Source organism: Helicoverpa zea, chromosome 9, assembly GCF_022581195.2.
Source record: "Helicoverpa zea isolate HzStark_Cry1AcR chromosome 9, ilHelZeax1.1, whole genome shotgun sequence".
Lineage (NCBI taxonomy): Eukaryota > Metazoa > Arthropoda > Insecta > Lepidoptera > Noctuidae > Helicoverpa > Helicoverpa zea.
In genome coordinates, this window is record NC_061460.1 from 11,028,974 (window position 1) to 11,053,963 (window position 24,990).

General features: G+C 37.3%; 1 protein-coding gene across 2 annotated transcripts; it reads left to right on the plus strand.

Annotated features, from left to right (window-relative positions):
- Nucleotides 1–50: 50 nt before the first annotated feature.
- LOC124633218 (poly(A)-specific ribonuclease PARN-like) lies at nt 51–23,180 on the plus strand. 2 transcript variants are annotated; one of them, XM_047168389.1, is made up of 14 exons: nt 51–213; nt 287–637; nt 937–1,069; nt 2,277–2,432; nt 2,972–3,098; nt 3,413–3,534; nt 4,380–4,498; nt 5,001–5,240; nt 5,600–5,686; nt 6,177–6,334; nt 7,286–7,332; nt 22,122–22,150; nt 22,374–22,534; nt 22,883–23,180. In XM_047168389.1, the coding sequence occupies exons 1-14, from the start codon at nt 195–197 to the stop codon at nt 23,153–23,155; spliced, it is 2,022 nt and encodes a 673-aa protein (XP_047024345.1). In that variant the 5' UTR covers nt 51–194; the 3' UTR covers nt 23,156–23,180. The 2 variants fall into 2 exon arrangements, with proteins under 2 accessions (XP_047024345.1, XP_047024346.1); XM_047168390.1 differs by having other exon boundaries at nt 22,374–22,550; nt 22,883–23,031.
- Nucleotides 23,181–24,990: the final 1,810 nt, after the last annotated feature.

Genomic DNA, 24,990 nt, shown 5'->3' on the forward strand with positions numbered 1-24,990 from the left:
AATCGATAGTGTTGACTTGACGTTTTGTATTTTTTGACTGTGTCAATTAATGTTTGACATGCGCATGTTAGCCGTGCGTTATCTTTGTTTGTTCTGTTTGTCCATTTTATTAGATAAATATAAATAAATTAAATATACAAATCTTTTTCTAAATGTCATTTTATTAATCTAACTTTTTTTATTATATGTAAATAATGGAGGTCGTTCGTAAGAGTAAGTACAACTTATAATAAATTCACTCGAGTTAAAGCGCGGCAATAGTTACAGATTTGTTATATTTTTGCAGATTTTAAGGAGACATTACCTTTAATAAAGGATTCAATAGAGAAAGCTGACTTCTTATCTATAGATGCGGAGTTTACAGGTCTTATAAATGGTCGGGATGTGTCTATTTACGATTCGCCGGAAGACTACTACACCCGCACCATGAACGGTTCTAGTGACTTTTTATTGATACAGTATGGGTTATGTGCATTTTACTGGGACGAGAAGAAGAAGCATTACATGAACGATACGTACAATTTTTATTTGTATCCTCGTGGAAGGCCTGGCCCTGATAGAATGTTCCTTTGTCAGAGTTCCAGCTTAGATTTCTTGGCGTCTAACGGATTTGACTTCAACAAGCTTATAAGAGAAGGTGAGCATCATTTGGAATTATTTTTCTTGCATTCCAAGACTGTACTGTAATAAACAAATCATTAGACTGTAATGAAACTTCAATAACAAGCAACATATTGGGTGATTACAAATATCTAGTGAAACTTATATCTGTATGGAACATTTCTGCATCCCAATTACTTTTATTCCATAATCATGTCCTTCGTTAAATCTATCTTGTTCTCCGAAATCTTCGTACCATCGCTGCAAATAAGACCTCAGTAACCTCAATTTTTAGTACAATAAAATAGCTCTTTGCTTATATCACTATTCTTTCAGGTATATCATACATGACAGCTTCAACTGAAGCAAAGCTTAGAGAATCTCTGATTGAGAGACAGCAGACATATTCCAAGGAGAAAGATGCAGTCAGAATACCAGATGAAAATAAACAACAAATTGAAGATATTTGGTAATTCATTGATGTACTAGATATTCCTTTAATTTTTTGAACTTTCTATTCAGCGCTTGGCTATGTGACAGCTGGGAGATAGGCAGTTGCTCTCTGTAAAACACTGATACTCAGCTAGAATGGGTTAAACTGGAAGCCAACCCCAACAGACTTTGGAAAAGGCTAGACAGATGAATAAGTATGCCTCTGTCCAAAACAACCTATAATTAAATCACAAGGCCAAATTCTAATCTAAATCCTATGACATACTTGGTTGACATAAGATCACATTTTTCTCATAATATTACTTTCTAAATGCAATAAATCATCACTACACTCATTGTCTGAGTAAATATTTCTTTTGTAATTTATTGCATGCCATGTAGGAATGCAACGGGCAATTGTTTTTTTTTTTTGTTATAATGAGCTGTAATCTGACAGTCGCTGACAGTCTATTATTGTGCTAGGAAGTTTTAGAATGTTTGTCTTATTGTTTTTATATTGATTGATGAGCTATGATTAATTAAGCTAATGATTAATGCTCAACCCTTCTCCGTGTGAGAGGAGGCATGTGCCCAGCAGTGGGACGATAAAAAAAAAAACTAAAAAAAAAAAGGCTGTAACAAACAGATGAGCTCAGTACTCTATGAACAATCATTTTATTTTTTGACTGTGTGATAAGGTTCCACCATTCCTGAATTATCCCAGCAACATATGAGACCTTACTTGACATAGACTCATATCGACTGCAAGCAAGCAATACCTCCTATCTGACATTTTTGTTTCAAAAAACCAAAAAACTTGTATCTACCATAAACTACCTTTAGATTCAAAATAAAAACAAAAAACTTTATTAATCAATACTATGCTTAGAAAAAGAAAACTTGGATTTTCAGTATCTCATTATACCTTCCTCGGAATAAGGATTTTATTAAGTTTTATTGTTCCCCTTTAAAATCCACCCGGAGTCAGATAGGAGGTATTGCTTGCTTGCAGTCGATATGGCCTTACTACAAAAACTTAAACATTTGTTTAACACTTGTCTAAAAAGAGTGTGGCTGCAAAATGAACCTTATGTCAACGTCATAATCTGTCATTTTTTTAGACAAGTGCCCAACAGACTATTAAAAGTTTTTGTAGTAAGGCCAATAGACTCTGCTCTGCTTGACCTAGTAGTGCCTTGATGTAATAAGTTCTTAATAACTTAACAACCTGTTTTTTTTCACAGTAAAAAGGTAAAAGATTTTATTGACAACAAGACAGAAGATGAGATGGAGATTGACAGATGCAACGCATTCATAAGGATGCTGCTATTCCAAGAACTTAAAGCTCGGTTCAAAGATGATGTTATGATTGATACCAAGATTTTAGAAAATAAGAATAGGTAAGGAATGTCTTGTTTTTGATTTTATGTACATTTTAACAGAAATTGTTTTCATAATATTCTTAATGAGGGTGAGCACGAGGTCTCGGGTTCGATTCCCGAGTCGGGCCGAAATCGCTTTGTGGGTTTTAGAAGACTTTCACAAAGCAGCCCGGAGCCTGGAAGCTGGTGATTGATACACCCGTGCATCGGAGAGCATGTAAATGTCGGTCCTGCGCCTGATCTCTCTCCGGTCGTGTCGGATTGCCGTCCCACCGGGCTATGAGAGTTATAATATGTCCTACGTAGTTGGCTGATCTCCTTACATGAGAACAGCCGCCGTAGCCGATCATCGGCTAGGAGGACATCATCATCATCAATGAGGGTGGTTAAAAATGTTTAGGTGTCATTTATATCTCTCCTTTGTCATTTAATAACATGCGTGCATAAGAAAAGCTTGATACTTTTTGCAAAACTATACATCATAAAAACCAAATGTTTCTGTTTTGTAAAGTCTTACATGTTTTACCCTTCCACTTAAATCTGACCTTTTATTTCAGAGTGCTGAAAGTAATACGTAAGAAAGCTGACATGGAAGACCAGGACACAATAAGGAAAAAGAGAGAATGGGATGAACTGGAAGAGGCAGTTGGCTTCTCTAAAGTGGCTAAGATGATCAGTCAGTCCGTAAGTTCATTGTTTGTTTTATATTCTTGCCACTACCTGTATTGTTTAGAAATAAAAAAATAATCTAAACAATTTACCAAACTATGTTGACTTAAGTAACTCAAATGGAAATGGAACCCTGATGGCAGTTTTAAACAATTTTGTTGTTACTGTGCGTTTTGTAGTTGCTTCAGGGTGCAGTAAAATCAGTCTATTTTGCCATAAAAAAATTGTGATTGCATAAATGGTTTAATTACGTGTCTCTGTTAACACGTTAACAATAAACAATGCAAGAAATACCTGAAGGGAATAAAAGAAAAATTCTTTTTCCCCAGGAAAAGCTGGTGGTTGGTCACAATATGCTACTAGATGTTCTTCACACCTTGGGCCACTTCTTCCAACAGCTGCCCGGTGACTACACCTCGTTCAAAGAGTTCACACATTGTATGTTCCCCAAGTAAGATATTCTTTTTATTTATTTGTTATGGTAAGCTTGTATAAACCTTATAGTGAAACAGAGAATATCAGCTATATCGGGTGTGTCGTTCATAATCACATTAAATGAAATGCGTTAATATACTGGTTAATATATGTCGATTAACACCAAGAAAAAAGAAAAATACGTGAAAATAAAAAAATGCATTTTTCAAACAAAGTAAATAGAATAAAAATGTGCGAAAATTAGAACACCATATAGAAGTCAGTCATTACAAACAGCTGAAATTCTCCCTTGAAAACTGACAGCTGTCAACTGATCAAAACATTCGATACTTCTAACTTTATCTCTGCTTTACACATGATGTTGTAAATTATGAAAACGAAAAATGAGTCCTGTGGCTAAACCACTGAATGGATTATGTTATTTTTTTTACAATTCGCTATAGAATATCATGAAGTACATGTGATAGAATTTAATGTGATTATGAACGACACACCCGATATAAATATAAAGAAGTATCAGATTTTGTTCGTTTGATTGTTCTCAAGGTTCTGAAACTACTGAACCAGAATAACTCTTTCATTGTTGGAAAGCTAGACTATCCCCGAGTTACATAGGTTATTATATTGTCCGGGTAGGGTAGAAATCGTGGGTAACAGCTAGTTTAATATAAAAAAGTACACTTAGCAGAAGTAGATATTTGTATTACATACGTAAGATTTACGTATTTAATTCTTCTGCGGTCAAAAGTATATAAAGGCAAAAGCGAGTGTTATGCAAGTAGTGTTTACATACAAAACGATTAACCTATTTTCTTGGCTATATATCTCGTTCGCAATACAAAAATCAATTATTATTTTCAGATTATTAGACACAAAGTACATGTCGAGTTTGCCGCCGTTCAAAGACAAGCTCAATTCCAATGTGCTGCCAGAGTTGTTGGCTACCCTCACTGAACCGCCCTTCACTTTGCCTAAAGTTGGTGAGTTTGCGCTATATTCATTCATTGTTTTAGGAGCTGTATCATCAGACAATCAAATAGAGAATTTACTAAAACTGTTCGAATTTGTTACACAGTACTAAGCTCAACAATTTTGAAGAGACTTGAAAAACTAATCGATATTGATCTTTATTACCCCTCTTAGTTGTCCAAATTCCCACACATGTCCTAGGATTATTCTGGCTATGTTGCTAATGATTAACTCAAACCATATTTTATGACTTCAGCTTATACGTGTCTTTATTAAATTCAAATTCCTTAGGCTTGCTAGAAGATTGTGGCTATTTCCACTTACACAAAAATAAATCCAGTTACAACACAGTAATGCCTTTGTTTCTTTTCCCAAAATATTCCTAAATTTACTGCCTAGTTATAAAGTCCCATTTCTACTCCACATGTGGTAAAGCAAAGTCTACAATGACACAAGAGTCAATTCAATATTCAACCCTACACCCTTAAACATAAAGTCCAAATTCATCCACAGATTCACTCGAAGGCCGCGGCTACTCTCACCTAGACGAGAAGGAACACGAGGCGGGTTACGACGCGTACATCACCGGACTCTGCTTCCTGGCCATGCACGCGCATCTGTCGCGCATGCGCGGCGACGACTCCATACGATTGGTGCCACAGTCGGCCACGTTGAAACCTTTCTTGAATAAACTCTTTTTGGCAAGAACGGCGAGGCAGGATAGTCCGTATATTAACTTGGTGGGGGCTGATCGTGAGTATCTGTGTTTTATATATTTTTGTAATAATAATTATTTATTTATCCACTTTATCCTGTTTAAAGTTATACATAGATTTGTAGTCAAATTGTAGCTGAGTAGCAGTGGTTTTCTTGGTGCAACTACCTAACTGACCTCTTCAACCCAGTTGGACTGACTGGTTTCCAGTCTTGTTGGCTTCCGACGACCAGTGCAGGTGTACTTAGCCACAGGCTCCATATAGAAAAGTATAACCAAGAAATATTAGGTCCTAATGTCTGAAGTTTACGTAAACTTCAGTATCCATTTAAGTGTTTAGCGTTATTGGAATTATTACTATATATTAAGTGCCCAATTTAAAGTATTTTTGTTTCAGCGACCCCGCCTCGTGATCACGTGTTCCACCTCATATTCCCGAAGGAATGGCAGAGGAGCGACCTCAACCAGCTGTTCAGTCCTTTCGGTAAACACATTGGCAGTTTTCTTACCAGATTTACTTGTACAGACACCATCAAGACAACCTACCCGAATCTGTCAAATGTTACCAATCGATTATAACCTTCCACTATTGCGATAAGGTTGAAAATGTATTGAGGATGTGTTGAATTTTATGGATTGACTTAGATTCATGTCCTGTCTGTGCAATGTGATTCTAATTTAGTACACAAATTATTTTTTTCTCAAAAAAATCTCTAGAAAGACAAATAAGTACTTTTATATGAACAGATGTTTAATTCTCAAATGTTTTTTTCGCCCTTTATATTCTTGATGGATTTTATTGAATGCATGCTGTAATATAACTTAGTATATCAAAATGGCACAGAGGCTTTTTAGCCATGTACGGAAAGTTGTTCAATCTTGACTCGGGTGACATAGCGGGCGGAAGATAGTTAAAAGTATTTGTAGTCTTTTATTTTATTTTCCCTATCATACAATAATGTACCTTATTCCAGGCGCAGTAACAGTGCATTTCCTAGACGACACGTCGGCGTACATCGGGCTGGACCGCCGCGACCAGGCGGCTGACGTCATGCGGGCGCTGGCGAAGAACGGACGCGTCACGCTCACTCCCTATGTGAAGTATAAGAGCCAGGCTGGTGGGGATGCTGAGGTAAATTATATTTATTTTTGTATGAATATAGAGCTTTTTGGGCATATTGTAGTGGTTAAAAGGGGACTATAATTAAATATTATTGAAAAAAAAAATGTTACTGGGAAGAAGTTCTAAGAGTTTTGTGAAAGGGTTTATTTAAGGGTATATTTCAAAAGGGAAATTACATAAAATTTCGGTTAAATTGCAAAATTCTTTTATAGTAAAAAAAAAAAAACATTTATTAAATTATTGACAAGAATATAAAATACTATTTGTTTACGGGTGATCAATTTTATACAAATTGTTCGATCGACTTTCTGTATTTTAAAATGAAACTATAAAATGTGCTTAAATAGCCGCAGATTAGAGTCCTAGTCCTAGTCCTAGATCCCATGGGATTGACATACCGTCATCGGCATTGTCCATCTCTTTTATTCATCTCTGAGTTACTCTTTGGAAGGGACTGGCCACCAACAAAAAGGTTTTAAGCTCCCAAATGTCAAATGAACATGACACCTGTCATTTAAGTAAACGTCGTTGTAGTTTCGATTTCCAAAGCGTGAAGCAAAGGTGTTTTACTGTACAGCCAGTAAGCCGATGTCAGTATTAAGTCCCATGTTGGCGGCGAATGTATTAGAATTCGTTTTTTTCTCCTATTTGCCCCATCCTGGGCCGGCTGAAAGCAAGTAAGTATAAGTACTGACTTTTTATTTTTCCAAAAGTTAGTATACATTTTTATTTTTATCAGGAAATTGATTATAATATCACCTCAAATTTTTCGAGATAATTATGTACTTTATGGAAAAATAAAAAATAAATGGCTTTACTGCTCAAAAATAATGTCCTAGTCGTTTTTTGGTCATAAAAATAACTAAAATTTGAGAATCATTGGCAACCTGCTTATTCCCTACATTATAACCTTTTATTTGGTTTAAAAAATACTTGAAGTTGACTATGATTTGTCCACAGATGGCGCTACGGGGCGAGCGAGCCAAAACGGATACGTATAAACTAATGTTCGTATGTGTTTTCATGTTCTCGATAGCTCTGTTAGTGTTATACTGCTGCAGTAACTATTTGACTTCGTCGGTAGTCAGGGATATTGTAGACGCTATCATTATACTGCCAGAGAAGAAAGAACTTTAGGTTTTACAAACGATATTAATCGAGAATATTCTCCATCTTGTGGTCGGTACCAGATGTAAAATTTGCATTTCCAACATATCATATTCTTACCATAATCAATCATATCTTTCCATTTTCGATAATCTAAATAATATCGACATTTTCAACTTGTCCGTTCCGTTCTCTCTAAATATCGATAAATCGACTGAACAAGTAGAATTTTGTTTTATAGACTTTCTTACCGGGATCTCATTTTTGAAACTAGTTGTCTAAACTACGTGACTCCATAATAATAAGTGTACCTCTATCCTTGTGATTACATCGTTATTTTTCCTTTATTAATATTAGCTGTAAAACAGCAATATATAGCAGCATACAGACGCGTAACCAACTTTGCGTAGTGGGAACGCGTAGTCTGTATGTAGCTTTAGAATAAGCGTAGACCTAAGTTGATCCTGTTTTTTTGGTGAAAGAGCGTGAATGTAAGTTTATTATAATATTCAATAGATGTGTGTAGAGGCATGTGTGTATCTAATAGTTATTTTAGCTCTCGAATAATCGGTATTATTATTTTTATAATTAAACGTCGCTCGCATTTATTATTCAGTTCTCTATAGGCTATTCAATGTTGTACCTAGTTTTTAAATTGTAGTGGTTCTTCCTATTTGTTAGACTGCTTGCATGTTTGTCTGTCATGCCTATTTAGCAACAGATTTCTTTGTGCGTCTAATGTTTATAGAGAAAGCAAACTTTAACCTGCATGTTTTTGGGGTTTAAGCTTGGGTTAATTAAAAAAGCTTTGGCCAATGGAAAGCTCAACTATCCTAACTTTTTAAAAGTGTTTTGTTCTTAAGTGTTGTTAAGAAGGGGTTCTGCTAATAAGGGCTTAAGTTTTGTATTTACTTTTGCATGTCTCATGCTTGTTCGTTCGTTTGTATTCCATGTTCACTAAATGTCGACACTTATATTTATAGTAGGATAAGCAAATAGTTACTAGTTCCTGTGACGTTTATTATTTATTAGCAGTAGTTATCACCGCTGTGTATAGGATAGTTCAATAAATACTGAACGCACAATTTTATTATTTATTTTTTTCTTCCCAACAATTTCTATGCCAAGTTTCATCAGAATCTATTAAGTAGTGGCATGAGAAAGAGTACTAAATATTCATACCTGCATATAAACATGCATTTGTAATATCCGTAGGATACTCATCATTATCCACCTGTTTAGTGTCCCAATATGAGGTCATATCTGAATAACGATTTTGGATAGCAGGTAATTTATATTTTAGAAAGCAGGCAGCAAAAAAAAAAAACAATTTTGAGGAGTTTTAGAAGACAAAATATAATGAAATTAATAGATTTACTCATTCACATAAACAATGAATAATTTTAAGTCGAGCGCTCTAAATTCAGAATTTATATTTATACCTACGGCGCGTTTGTAACAAACCACTTTGGGGAATCCCCAGATAAAAATCAACAGAGTTGCCATGCTATAAAAAGTAGGCACAAATCTTTAAAATTATAGAATTTTATTCAGCCGTTTCACCGCCAAAGAGTCATTATACATACATACCTAGGATATTCATATTATTTATTTTCATTCTTCAATATTATACAGTAGGTGTTACAAAATGGTCAATCTATTTTGCACATAGATATAATATTACTAAACAAGATTGCGCACGCTCAAAATATATATTTACGAAAATGAACTCTATTCTAACGCAATAAGGTACTAAATTGGTTGCATAATACACAGAGGCAAATCCGAGCCGAGAGGGATAGTTCGAACGGAGGCTGTTTGTCTCTTTCTAACACCTTGCCAGCATAAAAAAATGTTGTGATCAAAAGTTTTGTCTTCCCAAAAACAATTGAATCACTTATATTTTTATCTTATTTTAACAATTGTAAGTCAACAAATTAATAACAATCGCATTAATTTATTCGTATTTATTATTAAAACATAAACACCATAAATTTTTATTTTGCTTTTTTTTATTTTCTAGCGGTAACCCTGAACATTCTTGGCGCGTAATCAGCATTTAAAATTTTGTTTATATTTTTTTGTATTAAATCAATTTAAACTATTAAAATGGTGAAAAAGTGTTGCGTTTCTACTTGCAAAAGTGAATCCTATGGTGGTTGCAATATATCGTTCCACAGGTTAGCTAATAATAACGTTTTCGTAAACCAAACAACTAGGGTGCCCATGAATTCTTGTAACGAGTCAAAATATGGGTGATGGATTTTAAAACTGTTGTACTATTGTTATAGCTTCCCAAAAAATGAAGAAAGGCGACATAAATGGCTCAGCAGTCTATATATGAAGTAGAAATACAAAAAAAAACAGTCTTCACTTCGAATCTTCCTGCTTTTATACTGCTAATTTCCGCTAATTATTAAAAGCCTTTATTAGTATCTTAAGGTCACAAACTGCGTAAGTTAAAACTTCAATACTAATCTGTGTTTAATAATCTTAGCAAATTCGGATTTGTCTCACATAGCTTAATCTCATAGTCACCCTATTAGAAAGGGACAGACAGCCTCCGTACTAACTGTTTCACTCGGCTCGTTTTTTGGGTTTATATGCGCAGTCCTGTTTACTAATATTATGTCTATGATTTTGCATTACTTTCCGGGAAAATCTCGACCACATCATTTTAATACCGTAAATTATAATAAAACCGGGCTATACAGGACAGCTTTAACCGACCTATATAAATGGTCCATAAATAATCTTACCGTACACATACAAGCTTAGCTGTGAATCTACTTTGTTTTAGCGGACCCAACCACCGCTATTGTACGCCGCGATTTAGCGGATCGTGAGAAGATATCACTAGTGTGTGTCGCTCTTTGTGGGTAGAGAGACTGTCTGTAATTAGTGGGAATAGTGCAACAATTTAAAATATGAAATTAGATATTTATTATTGATTTTATAGGATTAGATAGTGGTATTTGCGGGTTTTAAACCTATCTGGCCCATATTTTTCTATTTCGATACCAAATTGAATGTAGTCTCAATATAGTGAAGTTTGAAGTTGTCGCAATAAATATTTGAAGTTTGAAGTAGTGTCTCTATCCACTGCGTTTTTGATAGAGTTCACAGTTAAATGGAGGATAGTAAGCTTTCTTAGCTTCGTAAGCTTTTGACATTGTACATTCATTAACATCTGTATTGGGTTGTATAAAATTTCACGAATATCAATAACACCTGATGAGATTTAACTCCCCATACTGCTCACCTTACTAATCAACTCTAAAGACAGAACCCCCCATTTACACCAAGACCACACACTACCTTGATAACATTTCATTCCACGCTGGCACGAACAAATAGGCCTAACTATCCCATATTATATTTATCCGTATATATCCCGGTATCGTAGTAATAGATGTTGCCCTACTCGGTAGCCGGGACAATGGCGCGTGGCGATACCGGCGACCCGGCGACCTCGCGTGCGCGCTTCCGCCATCTTGCATTTTAATGCGCCCGCGCACCGCCCCATTTGCATACCTAAGACGTGTGCGATGATATTTTATTCTCATTTAGTTTACTTATTTACGTAAATGGAACCTTGGATGTTTGTTTTGTTTGCTGTTTGTTGTTTGTGGTTGTGGATTGCATTTAATTGTTTTGCGTTTGTTCTTTATTGTTTGGGATAGGTGAAAGATGAGCTGGTTTTGGTGTTACATATTTGACGATTATAACTCTACGTCTAACGCCTCCATTTTGTACTGAAAACTTTGTTAATTTCATAACTGCAAAAGCATTCGATGTAGTTAGAAATCTCCTCAATAAAAGACGATCTAAAAGAAGACCAAACTTTTTGCTAATTGCTACAGAAATGAAAACATGCATGAACAATATCAAATACAAACCCTGTACAAATCGTGGCTGTCCATTCTTTCCCTTTCATATCTAAGCATGTCAACTACTATTAACATTTTACCACACAGTTCATAAATATCCTCGTACCTCGTATTTGCATGCGCCACCGACGGAGATTTTGAGATTTCCGCCCACAACCCGCTTTATGCCTTCCCTGTCTATTTGGCAAATCTTTTAAGTCCTATTATGGTGTTTTCTGAATAAGTTGTGCGTGTTCCTCCCCAAAATTGAGCCGACTTTGATGTTTTGCCTTTGATCTTAGGTACTGTGTAGGAAGTAAGAACTTCTATCTACCTATGCATGCAGAATTTTGTTATGCCAAATGTGGGCTGTTATGGATGGATTTTATCTTTGTCATTTGGGAAGATAGAGAGGTCGTGTGATTTGTTTGATAGTGTATGCGGTATCTTTCTGATAGGGGCAAATTTAGTGTATGTATAATCTTATTAGTCTTTCAAATGCACCAGAATATAAACATAATGTAGAGGAAAACGTATTAGGAATAAATGACCATCCAGGACCAGTCTTTCATTACCAATGACCAAAGTTTGAGATCCAGTAGTTTTTTTCCAACCAATTAATTTGCATACCCACTAATCGATTACCCAAGTACATCACCAACCTTGCCCTATTACAGCCAACTTTCGCTGCCTTCCACTACAAAAACCGCTCGCTCCCATCAAAGATGCATACGCTTATAACCATTAAAGGTATATACTCCATACTCCTTACCATCGCTACCAGGAATCCATAGGAACAGACAAGTGCATAGATAAAGGCTCAAAAGCCTTATAAAAACCCCCGTGGCCGCAATCTGGAGGTAGCCTCGTAAACTGGCGCGATGCATCGCTCGTGCCGATGATATCGGGCTAGCTGACTTACGTCGTGAGCCAAAGATTAGAGTACGCAGAAGCGAATCGATCATCTCGGTTTGGTTCTATTGTTTTGGTGATATTGCTAGAGATAGAATATTGTAAGGGTGTTTAATTCAAAGATCATTCATTTGTCGACAGACAGTTTGAAATTATGTTAAGGCTCTGCCAAATGTATTTGATACAATTTTCTATTTAAAATAATTAAACTGTAGCGTCCTGTGGAAAAATACTTCCACATTATTTTATGACTTGAAAATGGCTACCCTTATGGCAAATAAAATAAGTAGACAGACAAGAATCACATAATTTAAATACATAAACAATCCAGCACAAATCCTAAAATGTACCATACACAATAGGCAAAAACCGATAGCCTACCAATTATAAATCGGGCAACGAAACCGCACTGGTGGTCTGTCATTAATCAGTTGATCTTTGTTTCGCACGCGCCGAACTAGGTCGTTCGCGCCTCGCCGGAGATAGTGACGACGGTAGTTGCACATTCTACCTGATTTAATAGCTCGTGATGTGGCCACATGCTAATGTATAGAACACTGGTCGATCACGCGATAATTGCGGATTAAATTTATTGTTTGTTTTAAGGCTTGTTTCTTGTAGGTTAATGGGGGGTAGATTGATAAGGGAATTTGGGGCTTACTTTCTTAATATACCAGCGTACAAATCTATAAGTTTCATATCATGAATAGATTACCTAAATGTAGCATGAACAATTCTGCTAGTCCTTTTTTCCGCGTACAAAATATCCATTCAGGGTCTTAGTTTTTCATAATCATCATCGTCATCCTCCTGTCCTGATCCCAATTTTAGTTCGGGTCTTCTATCTGCCGTCATCTCACAAGTACCATTTTTTCTTACCATATCGACGTTCACGCAATCCATCTCAGTTCTTCATGATGATGTAGCTATGTAGTAACTGTGATCCCTATCATAACAGTTCTTTGCACGCATTTAATACAGTTACAAATTCCCTTATCCCACTTAGCAACAAATCAAAGCTGTCATAAATTAAGTGCATTAACTGCACTCCTGCGCATTTCCATTTCTAAAGCTTAATCTACACTTTGTAAGACTGAAACATACGGAGCCGTTGAGCCGGCGGCGGCGGAGTTCGCGACAATAAATCGCGACCATCGTCGGGTGGTGGCATTAGTATCACGTCAGCGAATAAAGTGCTGGATACACGGGGAGATTTTTGGTTACAGCTTCTGTTATTTGAATATTATGATAAAGTGACACCGGTTGTGTGAATGGAAGTCATCATGGATCTGTTTTGGGGATACCTATACCTAATCTTTTGAATAATGGTCATATAATCTGACCTCTATATATTTTCTCCTGGTTTACTAAGAGTTGTTATCAATCGGCGAAAAGTTATGCACCGCTTGGTAATATCTGCTCTGCATTTTGCATTTTTGTAAGGAAATGTTTATTCTCCTATTAAAAAATTTTACGAAGTCATCACCCCTCTTGACTCTTTAGTCGTTTTTTTTATTCGCTAAATGTGTCTCAAACAATATATATTATGGTTTTAATACGTGGTTATACACAAGTACCAGGATATCTTTTCAAAATCACCCTGTAATTTCAAAACCTTTTAAAACACAATACTTCTCCCATCCACCGAATTCATCTCTCACAAATCGCTTAGTGTGTCCCCACAGTAGTTTGAAGCCGTGCGCTCGCGCAGCTATTGCCGCTATCATTCACCTTTTGTTTCTGTGGCACGTGCGCCTGAGTTCCTTCTCTGACTAATACCTTGAAGCCACTCGCTTTAGATCTTATAAGACTCCCGTGTAGATCCCCGTTGAATCGTGAAAGAGTGTCATTTGTCACCACTCCCTGTAGGACTTTGCCCCTTTATTGTAGAGAAATGAATGGATGAAATATGAGGTTGGAGTTTTTAGTTTCTGGACTGGTTACGGGGGTCCTTTAGTGTGGTTCAGTCAAATTAAATTGTTTAGGAAAATGTGAATTGCTATCGCGAATTACTGTTTTATTATTTGGTGTTTATGTATATGTTGTATATATCATACTAGCGACAAGCCCCGGCTCGTAAATCCCTCGTACTGTATTATGAAAACCGCAAGAAATTCGCGTGCGTTATTCTATAGGTTTTTTGTGTTCTTTTCTGCAATACGAACTTTAAACTCTAAGACAAATACAAGTCTAATTACCCCGATTTGCCTGCACTAGTAAGTGAACAAACTAAGAAAATAAATAGCGTTAAATCTTCTGCCTAAAGGTCACACCAGCTTGTAACCGACCGTTCTGCGAAATTAACGCTTCGTTTAAAGTCGAGGTTCAAGACGACAGCGCGACAGGTCGCTCTAAACGTGTAAGGATTTCTTTACACGTTCCATTCTACGGTAAGATTAACCCCGGGATTGTAAGTTCATTAAGTGAGCGGTCCTAATGGATAGACAATGCGGTTTTGTTTTGTGGATTGAGTTATTTAGAGGTGATGTTGGTTTTTGAAGCTGTTAAGTTTCAAGGGTGTGTATAGCGTGAAAGGTGACGAAATGTTACAAAATTGCTCGAAAAATGTTGGTAGTGAAGATTTCACATCCGAGATAAATAAGTCTCTATCCTAGTTTCTGATTTTAAGTTCATAAAGTTTCAATTAACTTCGCCAATGCTGATGTCGTATCAAGACAGTTTTAATCAATACCAAACTGCTAAAGATATCCTGACGACAGATGCGATGACTTAGAACAGGTGGCTAATAAACAACTATTAATTTACTCGCAACATCCGAGCACTTGTGACCTCTCATCCGAAGCCCTAATAAGGATCTGCTATCAGGTCTCGATAGGTACATTCGCACATCGTATCTCGGTAAATCCCTTTCGTCTTGTCGCCTGCTCGCTGTCATCGTCTGGCACCTAACGGGGCGCTTTCGATATAAGCGATATTCGCTTTGCGTCGCCGACCAGATAACTATCTTAGAATCTCATTAGCTAATAGCCAATTAAGTTGAGCGACGTGTCCGGGCCGTTTTGTCAATGACATTTCGAGTTTTACGTATTTGGGCCCGCTTTGGGCGCGACAACGCTTGTCAAATGATCGTCAATTACTGCGCTCGCGTCGGTCGGGGGCGACGTGAACTCTTGAGTGTGAATGTCGTTTGAATGTGATTTCGTGTGCTGTCTGCTTTTATAATGTTTGGAGTGATGGTAGCATCTTAAAACCTTTGATCTCTAAAAGTCTTCAAAGGTTGGATAAACTATAATTTGAACTTATGGGGAATCTCAAGCTCACTAATATTTTTTGTGGAAACTTTGCAATGTGATTGCGTTTTCGCTGACGGATTACTAACATTCCACAAAACATTAACAAGCAATAAAACCTCAAACAAAACACGACTACATAAAAAAAAGGTCAAGTGCTACACTAGAGATGCATCTACGTAGCTTCGAAGTAAAAATGCGCGCTAACAATGTGAGATTTGTGCGGCAGTGATCGACCGTGCGCACGCGACGGACCGATGTGTCGCTCGACGCGCGATTAGCTCGCCTTGTTAGTACGCGCTCGGCGTACATGACGGCTAAACAAGTGCACAATTTTGTTTAATTCCCATTAATATATTCCCATTAAAAAAAGTCGTGGTGGCCTACTGGATAAAGCACCAACCTCTCATGTATGAGTGTGTGGGTTCGATTCCAGGGCAGGCAAGTACCAATGCAACTTTTTTACGTTTGTATGTACTTTCTAAGTATATCTAAGACACCAATGGCTGATAAAATGGTGAAGGAAACTGGACTGTAAAGTCTGAAATCACCAACCCGCATTGAACAAGCGTGGTGATTAACACTCATTCCTTCTCCGTGTGAGAGGAGGCGTGTGCCCAGTACAGTGGGACGATAAAAAGGCTGTAGCCGTAACATTAAAGTACGGCAGAGTGCGTCAAAACCAACTAAATCTCAGTTCATTGGCAGTAAAATGCGCTAACTATGCGAGGTTTGTGTGGCAGTGATCGAATGCGGTGCCGTGACGTACCGATGTGTCGCCGCGACGTGCGATTAGCGCGCCTTGTTAGCACGCTACGCGTAAACAACGTAAAGAATGTACTGACTTGTAACCTGTGGATGTCGTTGTCTACGTCATGTCTAGGTTTCGTAATTTCTAGCATATAAACTGACGATTAATGACGGGTCAGGGATTTGTCATTCAGACACTTGCTTTAGTTAGTAAAGCAAGAAATTGCTGTTCGATACAAAAGTTGAGAGTCTTACAATTTGTACGCTAGGAAAGAAAATTCTAGTGTCTCCAAGTAAGGCATGCGACACCCATTAAACGCTCACAGCTAGTTTAATAGCATTAACCCCCACCTTAGACGACACCAAAAACAGTCACCTAACACCGAAACAATCCCTTTTCTTTGTTAAACCGTTTATGGGGGGTAACACCAAAAGTGTTTTGGTACCATGTAACCGTGGCTTACCTAGCAGGCACTAGTACTTGGTACCTCAGGTGATTTACCCGAGGTGCTCCCTTGTCCCCTTGCTAAGCGACACGACCAATAAATACTGGTAGCGATTTAAAGACGAGACCTAAACGTTAATCCGGAACAAGAACGTGTAGGGTTACGTTTGATAGCTTTAGGAGCTGGTTTTTGTAGCAGTTTAGTGTTAGACTTGAGCTACGGAAATTATTTCGGCCTAGAAAAACGTGCTCTATATTTGATGCTTCTATGTGCCGCGTTAAGCTCGAAGTTCAGTTAATGGCATCGACTGTTTATGGTCACTAAGTTAAAAGAAGACTAGAAACTATCTTAGAACTGTGTGAGAACCTTTTTGCTGTGAATTTATATTTTCGTTTACAGATTTTATTTATATTGTCAGTCATTTTTAACCGACTTCCCAAAACGGAGGAGGTTCTTAATTCGTCGGGATCTTTTTATCGAGATTTATTTCATTGAGCCTTATTTCTTCGGTCTTTCAAGACATTCCTGCAGCTTGTACTGACACAAACAGCGTGTAAAATACTGTAACAAACATGAATATTTAACTCAAATTACCTGCTAGATACACTCAATTTTCTACAGCTATCTAAAATTTACATAATCTAGTGGACGTCGAAATTTCGCAACAACCGCAGAGTAAGGTTACATTTGCAACGGAACACCTGTTCACAAATTCCCGCTTCGATTTATTTACATTTATCTGCACCGAAATACTCGCAAGTTATTCGAATCATAAGTTCTTGTCTTCACCTGACTGTTTGCCTAAATGTCAACGGTGTAAAATGTAATAAGATTTCTTGTAGCCCTATTATTATTCAGGGTGTCGATAAGGCAACTGCCGTGCGAAATCAGTATTGTAAGTTGTGACATCTGAAAATGTGTGCGCTTGCTACACTTCGGAGAAATGGGTTTGGTTTGGAAATTGAACTTGTTGTTTTATGTGGTGTGTTTTAGTTTGGAATGCGAAGTCAATTGTTTTTCACAAAACTGATAACAAAAATATATAGGTATTGGGAAGAGTTACTTGATGTGCCCACTGTGTGAGTGTTGAATTTTCATTCTTTGAATAGGAAGCGTCTTTTATTTCTATTGGCAGTGTATCTAAGTTTGTAAGTCAATATGGAATTTCTGATTCAAGTTTAGGTAGATGGTTGTACTTATATTTCGATAGAGAGTTAGCGACAAGAAAATTATTAATACGCATTTGAGACTTGAAGCAATTTTATTAAAAATACCATCGTCTTTTAACACACCATTTATCTCTCATTATCATACAGGATACGATTAATTCTCATTGAGAGGCAATCACTAGTCGATCGATGTCGAGTCGCGTGTGTCGACATCGACATACAGATAACATCACTACTTTCAAGTGTCAGTGGTACGCGGCAAATCGCATGAAATTCCTGTAAATGGCGATTAGTCAGTGATCGCGTTAATGGCTCTCAAAACGGCGCCGTAACGCGCGTGCGCGCACGCACCCGACTCATAATGTCTAGGGTTGCTAGTGTAAAATATTGGGAAATTCAAATAGGTCTGTAAATATAGCCCGATTCATATATAAAATCCTTTTTCTCTAAAAGGGTGACTAATTAGCGAAATTGACTGATTAGCGAGTTTTAACGTTCCTAGCGAAGTTTTTTACATATCACTCACTCTCTCTCTTCTTGATGAAGATTAAGTATGTATTTTTTATTTGTTTTAATCAGTTGACTAGTTTTCTTAATACATTTTTTAAAATTAACAGTTAGGTATGTATATTCTATTCAGTTTCATCTTTTATTGTAAGTAAAATAATGAAATTATTTAAATGACAAACTTGACATGAGATGAATAAGTTGCTTTCTCGACATCAATATTCAATCCACGATTGGAACCCTAGCGCCGGAGACAACAGATTAAACCAAAAACAAGTCCCAGCCCTAAGAGGATCGCGCGCGCCGAATAGTTCCCACTAACAACGATTACTCTCGGCGATAATCACCCATAGTTGTTCACTACATTCTATTAACATAAAGCTAAGGGAACGCTGAGTCGCCGCGACAACTCCAACCACTATAAAAATGTAATCATTTCACAGAATATTACTATGAAAATGTGGCCCCTCCGTGTCAATATGTTGCTTATGAAATAACGAGAGCTTATTATCTATTTTAAACCCAGAACTGCACTTCGCCATCCGCTGACTTTATTAAGGCATCAATTAGAGTAATTGGATATGTATGATAAATAAATATCAAAAACGTATTGGGAATTAGCCAGTTTTTTGTGCGAGGCAGTGTTAAGCTCCAATTAAAAATGCTCCAATGAAACGTGCGGCTCAGATGAAAGGCTATTTTTAATTCAATAAAAAAATGATTACGAGAAATTGCTAAACCACAGACCACAATAGTAATAAAGTGCCAATTTTCAAACAACGACCGGCAGACTAGAGGTGATCACGCAACGGACTATGAAATGAAATTCTATGCTTATTGTCTCGCTATCGAACGGAAATCATTTGATTGCTAAGATCATTAACGCTGATTTAATTCAACATGATTTTAGCTCAATCTTGCGAAATTTAATAACTCCGAGTATTTCAACGTGGAGCCATTTGTGTGTAATAAATGCGGAGTGACCTGTAACACAGCCGTGTAGAATTACGATGAAAACTAATAATCATAATGTCCACCAGACAGAAATAATGATGAATAAATTAGAACTTAGCTTCGTACGTTGTTGCAAAATTGACTGGAGTGTCACAATTTTGATAAATCTTTGCAAAATCCGTCGACACAGTATGTGAATTTCTAGGATATGATTCTTCCTATAAGAAGACTTACCTCTTGTGCCAAAAATCTCCTAAAAAATATTTGCTGATTCCGTCAGCCGTCCTAAAACAAAATTGCTCGTTTGCAAGAGGTGAACTGAATTTTTGCTAGGTACTGTTACAGTTTACAAGCTTATTAAACAGCTTGAAAAGAATCGTCGTTGAATTATTTCCTTTTACATTAAATCGTACCTATAATAAAAGACATCTAATGACACTGTTCCACCATTTTACAATATCTTTCGCCGTTGACTTAACACAGTCCCCGCTCTCCCTGAAACTCCTCCCAATAAGGCAAAACGCGTGAAGGCACATAAATCGCATGTATTTGACGCTCGTTACACGTTGTTTTCAGATGAGCCTCCATCATACTCGTACTAACAATATGTCCTTAGCCTTGTATAAGGGCTGTTAGCTTTCTAGTTTTCTGTATAAGGTTGTTATTTGCACCGTAACACGTCGCCCCGATACGATCGCATTGTGTGAGCATTTTAGATCATGTGAGCCAAATTGAGGGTTTGTTTCGATGTGCGAGGGATACTGGTTTGTCGGTTCGTATTAGGAATGGGTAATGGTGGAAGATGTATTGTATTTGAATCGGAATCGAGAATCGGGGGCTTGGTTTTGAAAATTGTGTCTGCTTGAAAGTTGATGTGTCTGCGCTGGTGATGGGGCAATATTGATAGTTATCTAGCAACATTATAATACCTTCAATAATGCAGGAGAATATGTTATTTTTTAAAAAACTCGCGATCAAATAGAATATCTTGTCTATCAAACAGATGTAGGTTTGAGCTCTTATGAACCAAAGGACCAAGTTTTTCCTCATGAAGAATTTTTGCTGCCACTCGCAATAAACATCCTCAGCTTTTAGAACAAGTTTTCTTCGCTTATTAATAAGGCTGCCTTTTTATGAGATTCTATTTGAAAAATGTAACGACTAATTCAATGGAATTTCTAGTTTCATTATCGCAATGTAAAAAATCTAAACGGCACCAGGAACTCGTTTCGTCTATGAAAAAATAAAAAAATTGCCTCAGCATCTGCTAGGCCCAGCCATTCATTTACGCTTTTAGATTTAATTTTATGCGTGACCGGATTCACACAGCGGGGGTGTTGATTCTAAAAGGTACTTGAATAGCGCATTTACATGATGCAGAAAATCGGTAGTTAGGCTCAAAATTCGATTTGATTCTTCCGAGAATCTGAGTAGGATCTGGTTCGTTCGTAAGTCCAACGCAGTGGAATAATATTGTATTCCTACCTTTCTACTTCTTGGGTCTGTTTTCTACCTTTTGAAATGGAACGAAGTGTTTATATTTTGCTAAACGCTGGACAATAATGCTTTTCTGCTTTTAAGATTACTTAGTTATCGGTTCTGTAATTGTGGGGCGGGACAGTTACTCGTGCGGTCGTGGTGCTGTAATCAGCCGCAGTTTCCTCGCGATAAGATGCGAAAGAAACATGTGATCGCGATTCACCAGGATACGTCCGTTCAGCCGCGTATCCGAACGCTGCCTTAACGGCGGGAACATAGCTTATTAGCGAGCGTTACAACAAAAAATAAAAAGTTACAAGTCAATCAAACGTTGTCTCTGGTGTGTCATCTGCGCGGCGCGCCGCTCGCCTTATACGGACAAACGTTTGATAGATGAACCGTCGTCAGCTTTGAATCCCTTACGTCCGCAACTATAACATATAAATAACATTTTTATATAAAAATATCAAAGGCCTCCTCTAATACTTCCAATCTAATCACGTAGAAGTTTTTATTGGACTATGTTTTGCCTCATCGTATATAATTGATTGATCTCCAGTACCGGGTATTAGATTTAAAATAAGTCAATTTATATCCAAGGCGAGGGTTAGATGAAGAGAATTGCGACGTTTTATGTCCGGCCGTATGTTAGTTTGAGATTGAAGAGGTCTCTTAGTAAGGTATAAGGATCGTCTTAGATTTAAGTAGGCTATTCCATAAATCTATAGAAAACACGTCCGCGTCAACGTGTGAACGTCTAATACATTTTTATAAGTTAACAATAGATTCTGAAGTCTGTCAGTCAACTCGTTCAACAGAACTTCTAGAAAACCTTTTGGTAACTTAATTGGATTGCACGTGTATTTTATACGATTTCGTAATGGCTACGAGCCACAAGTCCGCAGCAATTGATCATTTATTTTAAAATGTACATTTCAAAGAAAACAGGACACAGTCGTTTCGAGAATTCCGTGAAAAAACAAACTTAAAAAAGAGTTTGGTTAGTCGTGACCGCGTTGGAGTAATTTGGTTTGCCGGCGGCGTGTTCCCGCGCCCGCGACAGGTGAATGCGCGACTGCGGCGCTAGTGTCGCCCGATACTTCACCCACAATTAGCGGATGCGTTCGGATACCAATTAAACGGACACGGCGACAACTCCTGCGCCTTTGCTTTACAAAAAAAGAGCGCTGTCTTAGCATTCCACGTTCAAATTGAAAAATTGCGACGTTAATCAATGTTCTATTTCCGAAAGGCTATTTATTTCATTCAGGAAAGACATTTTTATAGATATCTTTTTTGCAGACCTTTATCACAAAATAAGTACGTCTACTAACTCTTGTTTTTTGTTTCAGAATGAGGAATGACATGAAGTCGCGGCAAGGTTCGTTAATTCTTTTTTTATGTCACGTTACTAGAGTCAGAAACCGATGCATCCCTGAATTCATGGCTCCCAAGCCAACTCTGTTCAGTCAAAACCAATTTTTCCCTCATAACAGCACTGCGTTAAGAGACCTTCGCTCAGCCCTTACACCCTTAAAATCTTTTTATATTAGTTTGTGCCTTTGATATAATCATTTACCAAATATTTGAATGTCGTCCCCCAGTGGTGAGCCGGAGCCCGATAGCGGTCCCTCGGACGCCGCCGCAGTTCCCGACGAGTCCCGCGCCGCTGCCGCAGAAAGTCAACCGCACTCGCTCCAACAGTACTTCGATGACCTCGCCGCCCGCCTCTACAAGAAAGAGAACCTCCTCCGGGGTCTTCCAAGTCAGTGGACATTTATGTAATAGTTCTTTTGAAGAAGTTTTGGGTCACTGGTCTCTCATCAGCGAAATTAACTTAAACATTTTAATGGAGTGAAGAGATTGTTTGATATTCCACTGAATAACTTTATGTACCAACTGTGTGACAAACTGTATGGTACTATTACGTATTTGTTAGCTATTTTTTAAGCCTCATGGATTGGTCTCAAATTATTGTTCATAGTATGCTATATCAGCGGAATATTCAACAACGCAATCTTGTTCCCCGTTTGATAATTTAGTTCTAAACTTTTGCGTATTTTAATTATAAGTTTGACATTACCAAATATATTTACCGTTTTCTCTCTCAAAGGTTGACGAGTCAGAACCTCTACCCAAGAAGCCAGAAGTGTCTCCCCACCAGCCCGACACGCCGCGCCCTCGCGCCGACCCAGCGAACGGACGCAAAAAGACTGACGCAGCCGAACCCGCCAAAAAAGATACCATCGCAAAGAAAAAAGATGTCCCAGAAAAGAAAAAGATAGACAATGTAGATAATAAAAGTGATAAAGTAATTGAGAAGTTTGACAGCAAAGCTAAGTCGAACTGTGTGACTGCTTTCAAGGAAAGCGATAGTTGGGACTGAATGTATTAAATAAGTTGATGTTGTATTCTGTCGTTTTATTATGTTTCTTCGAGTACCATAAAGTTCCTTCCAAAGTTTCATTCCTTCCCGGTTGTATAGTTGTTTTGTTAAAGAGTGCCGACGAAAGAGTGGCTAATAACAGTAGGTAACAAAAAAGTTGGTAATTTCTACTACGATTATCTCTGTAGTCATCAACACACAATCCTTCAAGCCTTTAGTCACCTTATTTTCCTTCAGTTAAATTTCATACAAATGCAAAAAATAATACTTAACTTAGGTACATAAGTAAATAAACATATCTATCGTCAATACTAAATAGACTTCAAGAAATAAATAATGCCGGTTTATCTTCAGAGTTCCTCTTCATATTGCAGTGTTGTCGAGAGTGGTCGCCAGCACTTTTGGGATTTCCAAGGGCATTGCATAGCGGGAGGCACATGCCGCTTTGAAACCCCAGCTCTACGGCGACATACTTCGTTATTCATATTATTATTTTCGTCACGGTAATATAGGAAGGTACATAATAAATAGGTCTGACAAACGTTTAAAAAAATGGTACCTACTTACACAACACCAAAGTACATTTTAAAATCATTATGACCCATCTCACTGACAACATAAACGTCGGTTTTAATATAAATACAACTTTTACCTTTGTAAATTGAACGAAAATATGAAAAAAACTTGATGTAAACGTTGTTTCAAGAAAACTGACGTTTACGTAGTTGGTAAACACTGGGTTAAGTTTTCTAATAAAAAAAATATTAGTACAAGTATCGTCAACGATTTTTGTTGTGTACATACATCATTCATTGTGCAAATCATTTGGCAAATCTGAGATCTTGGTTCACATTATTTACACATTCGTAAGCTATATCTAAAAATATATAGCCTATGATTGACACAGAAAAATATTTTATGAAAATTCCAAAGTAAGTTGGCATAAGTGAAAACATCGATTCTACATCACCCAACAGATTCCCAGAGACCATCTAGTAACCAATACCAACATCCCAGCATTAATTGACCAAATACCCAGGAGCATCAGTCTACCTACTGCGGCCACTAATTGTGCCATACAATGTCAGTGGTTAATTAAGAGCTCTGAGGGGGTTCATGTAGCCGCATCGCTTTGTATTGTTCGTCAGTTCATGACATTGTCACCTGTGTTTGTGTCTGTTGGTAAGTTTAGACTCGGGACTGTTTTGGTGTTCTGTTTGTGGCTGTATTTTCAATGAGCAAAGTCTAACATTAGAAATTCGCTTACTGTATTGTAAAGAATTATATTTTGAACTGTAGCTGCCTTCTATGTATAGAAGTAAATGTCCCTTCTAGTCTATTCTTTTGTCAACTTTAAAGTTGTGAACCCACTGAAAAGGTTGGTTTTTATGTGCGTCATCTGTCTTAAACTTATGATTATTTCGAGCAAATTCGACTGTAAATATAAAGTACGTGAAGTAAGGAAAGGGTAAATAAGAATAAGTAGTAAATGTAAGAATACTTATCTACTTACGAATATAACAAATATTTTAATATTAATTATTGCAGACTTAAAATAAGAATTTCTAAAGCTACATTAGCTAATATATCGTCTTCTTGGTGAGAGTTTCTTCGATCGCTGGTAAGGTCCACCATAGCTTGGGACTTAGCAGGCCAGTAAGAATCGCACACCGACCAGACCGCCAAGACCCTTGCCGTGGATGGACCGTTCATCCTCCAAAATTATGCTGCTTCTCACACCCTTATGTGTAAACCTATGATTACGTAACTTAAACTTATATACCCAATTGCACCTTATTGAAAAACGGTCGTAGCTCTGAAGACCCACGGTGGCG

What these genes read in the sequence shown, in the direction of transcription:
- LOC124633218 (XM_047168389.1), top strand. An exon ending in CAACAAGCTTATAAGAGAAG is followed by an intron (nt 638 to 936) that starts GTGAGCATCATT and finishes CTATTCTTTCAG; the next exon opens with GTATATCATACATGACAGCT. An exon ending in CTTCACTTTGCCTAAAGTTG is followed by an intron (nt 4,499 to 5,000) that starts GTGAGTTTGCGC and finishes ATTCATCCACAG; the next exon opens with ATTCACTCGAAGGCCGCGGC.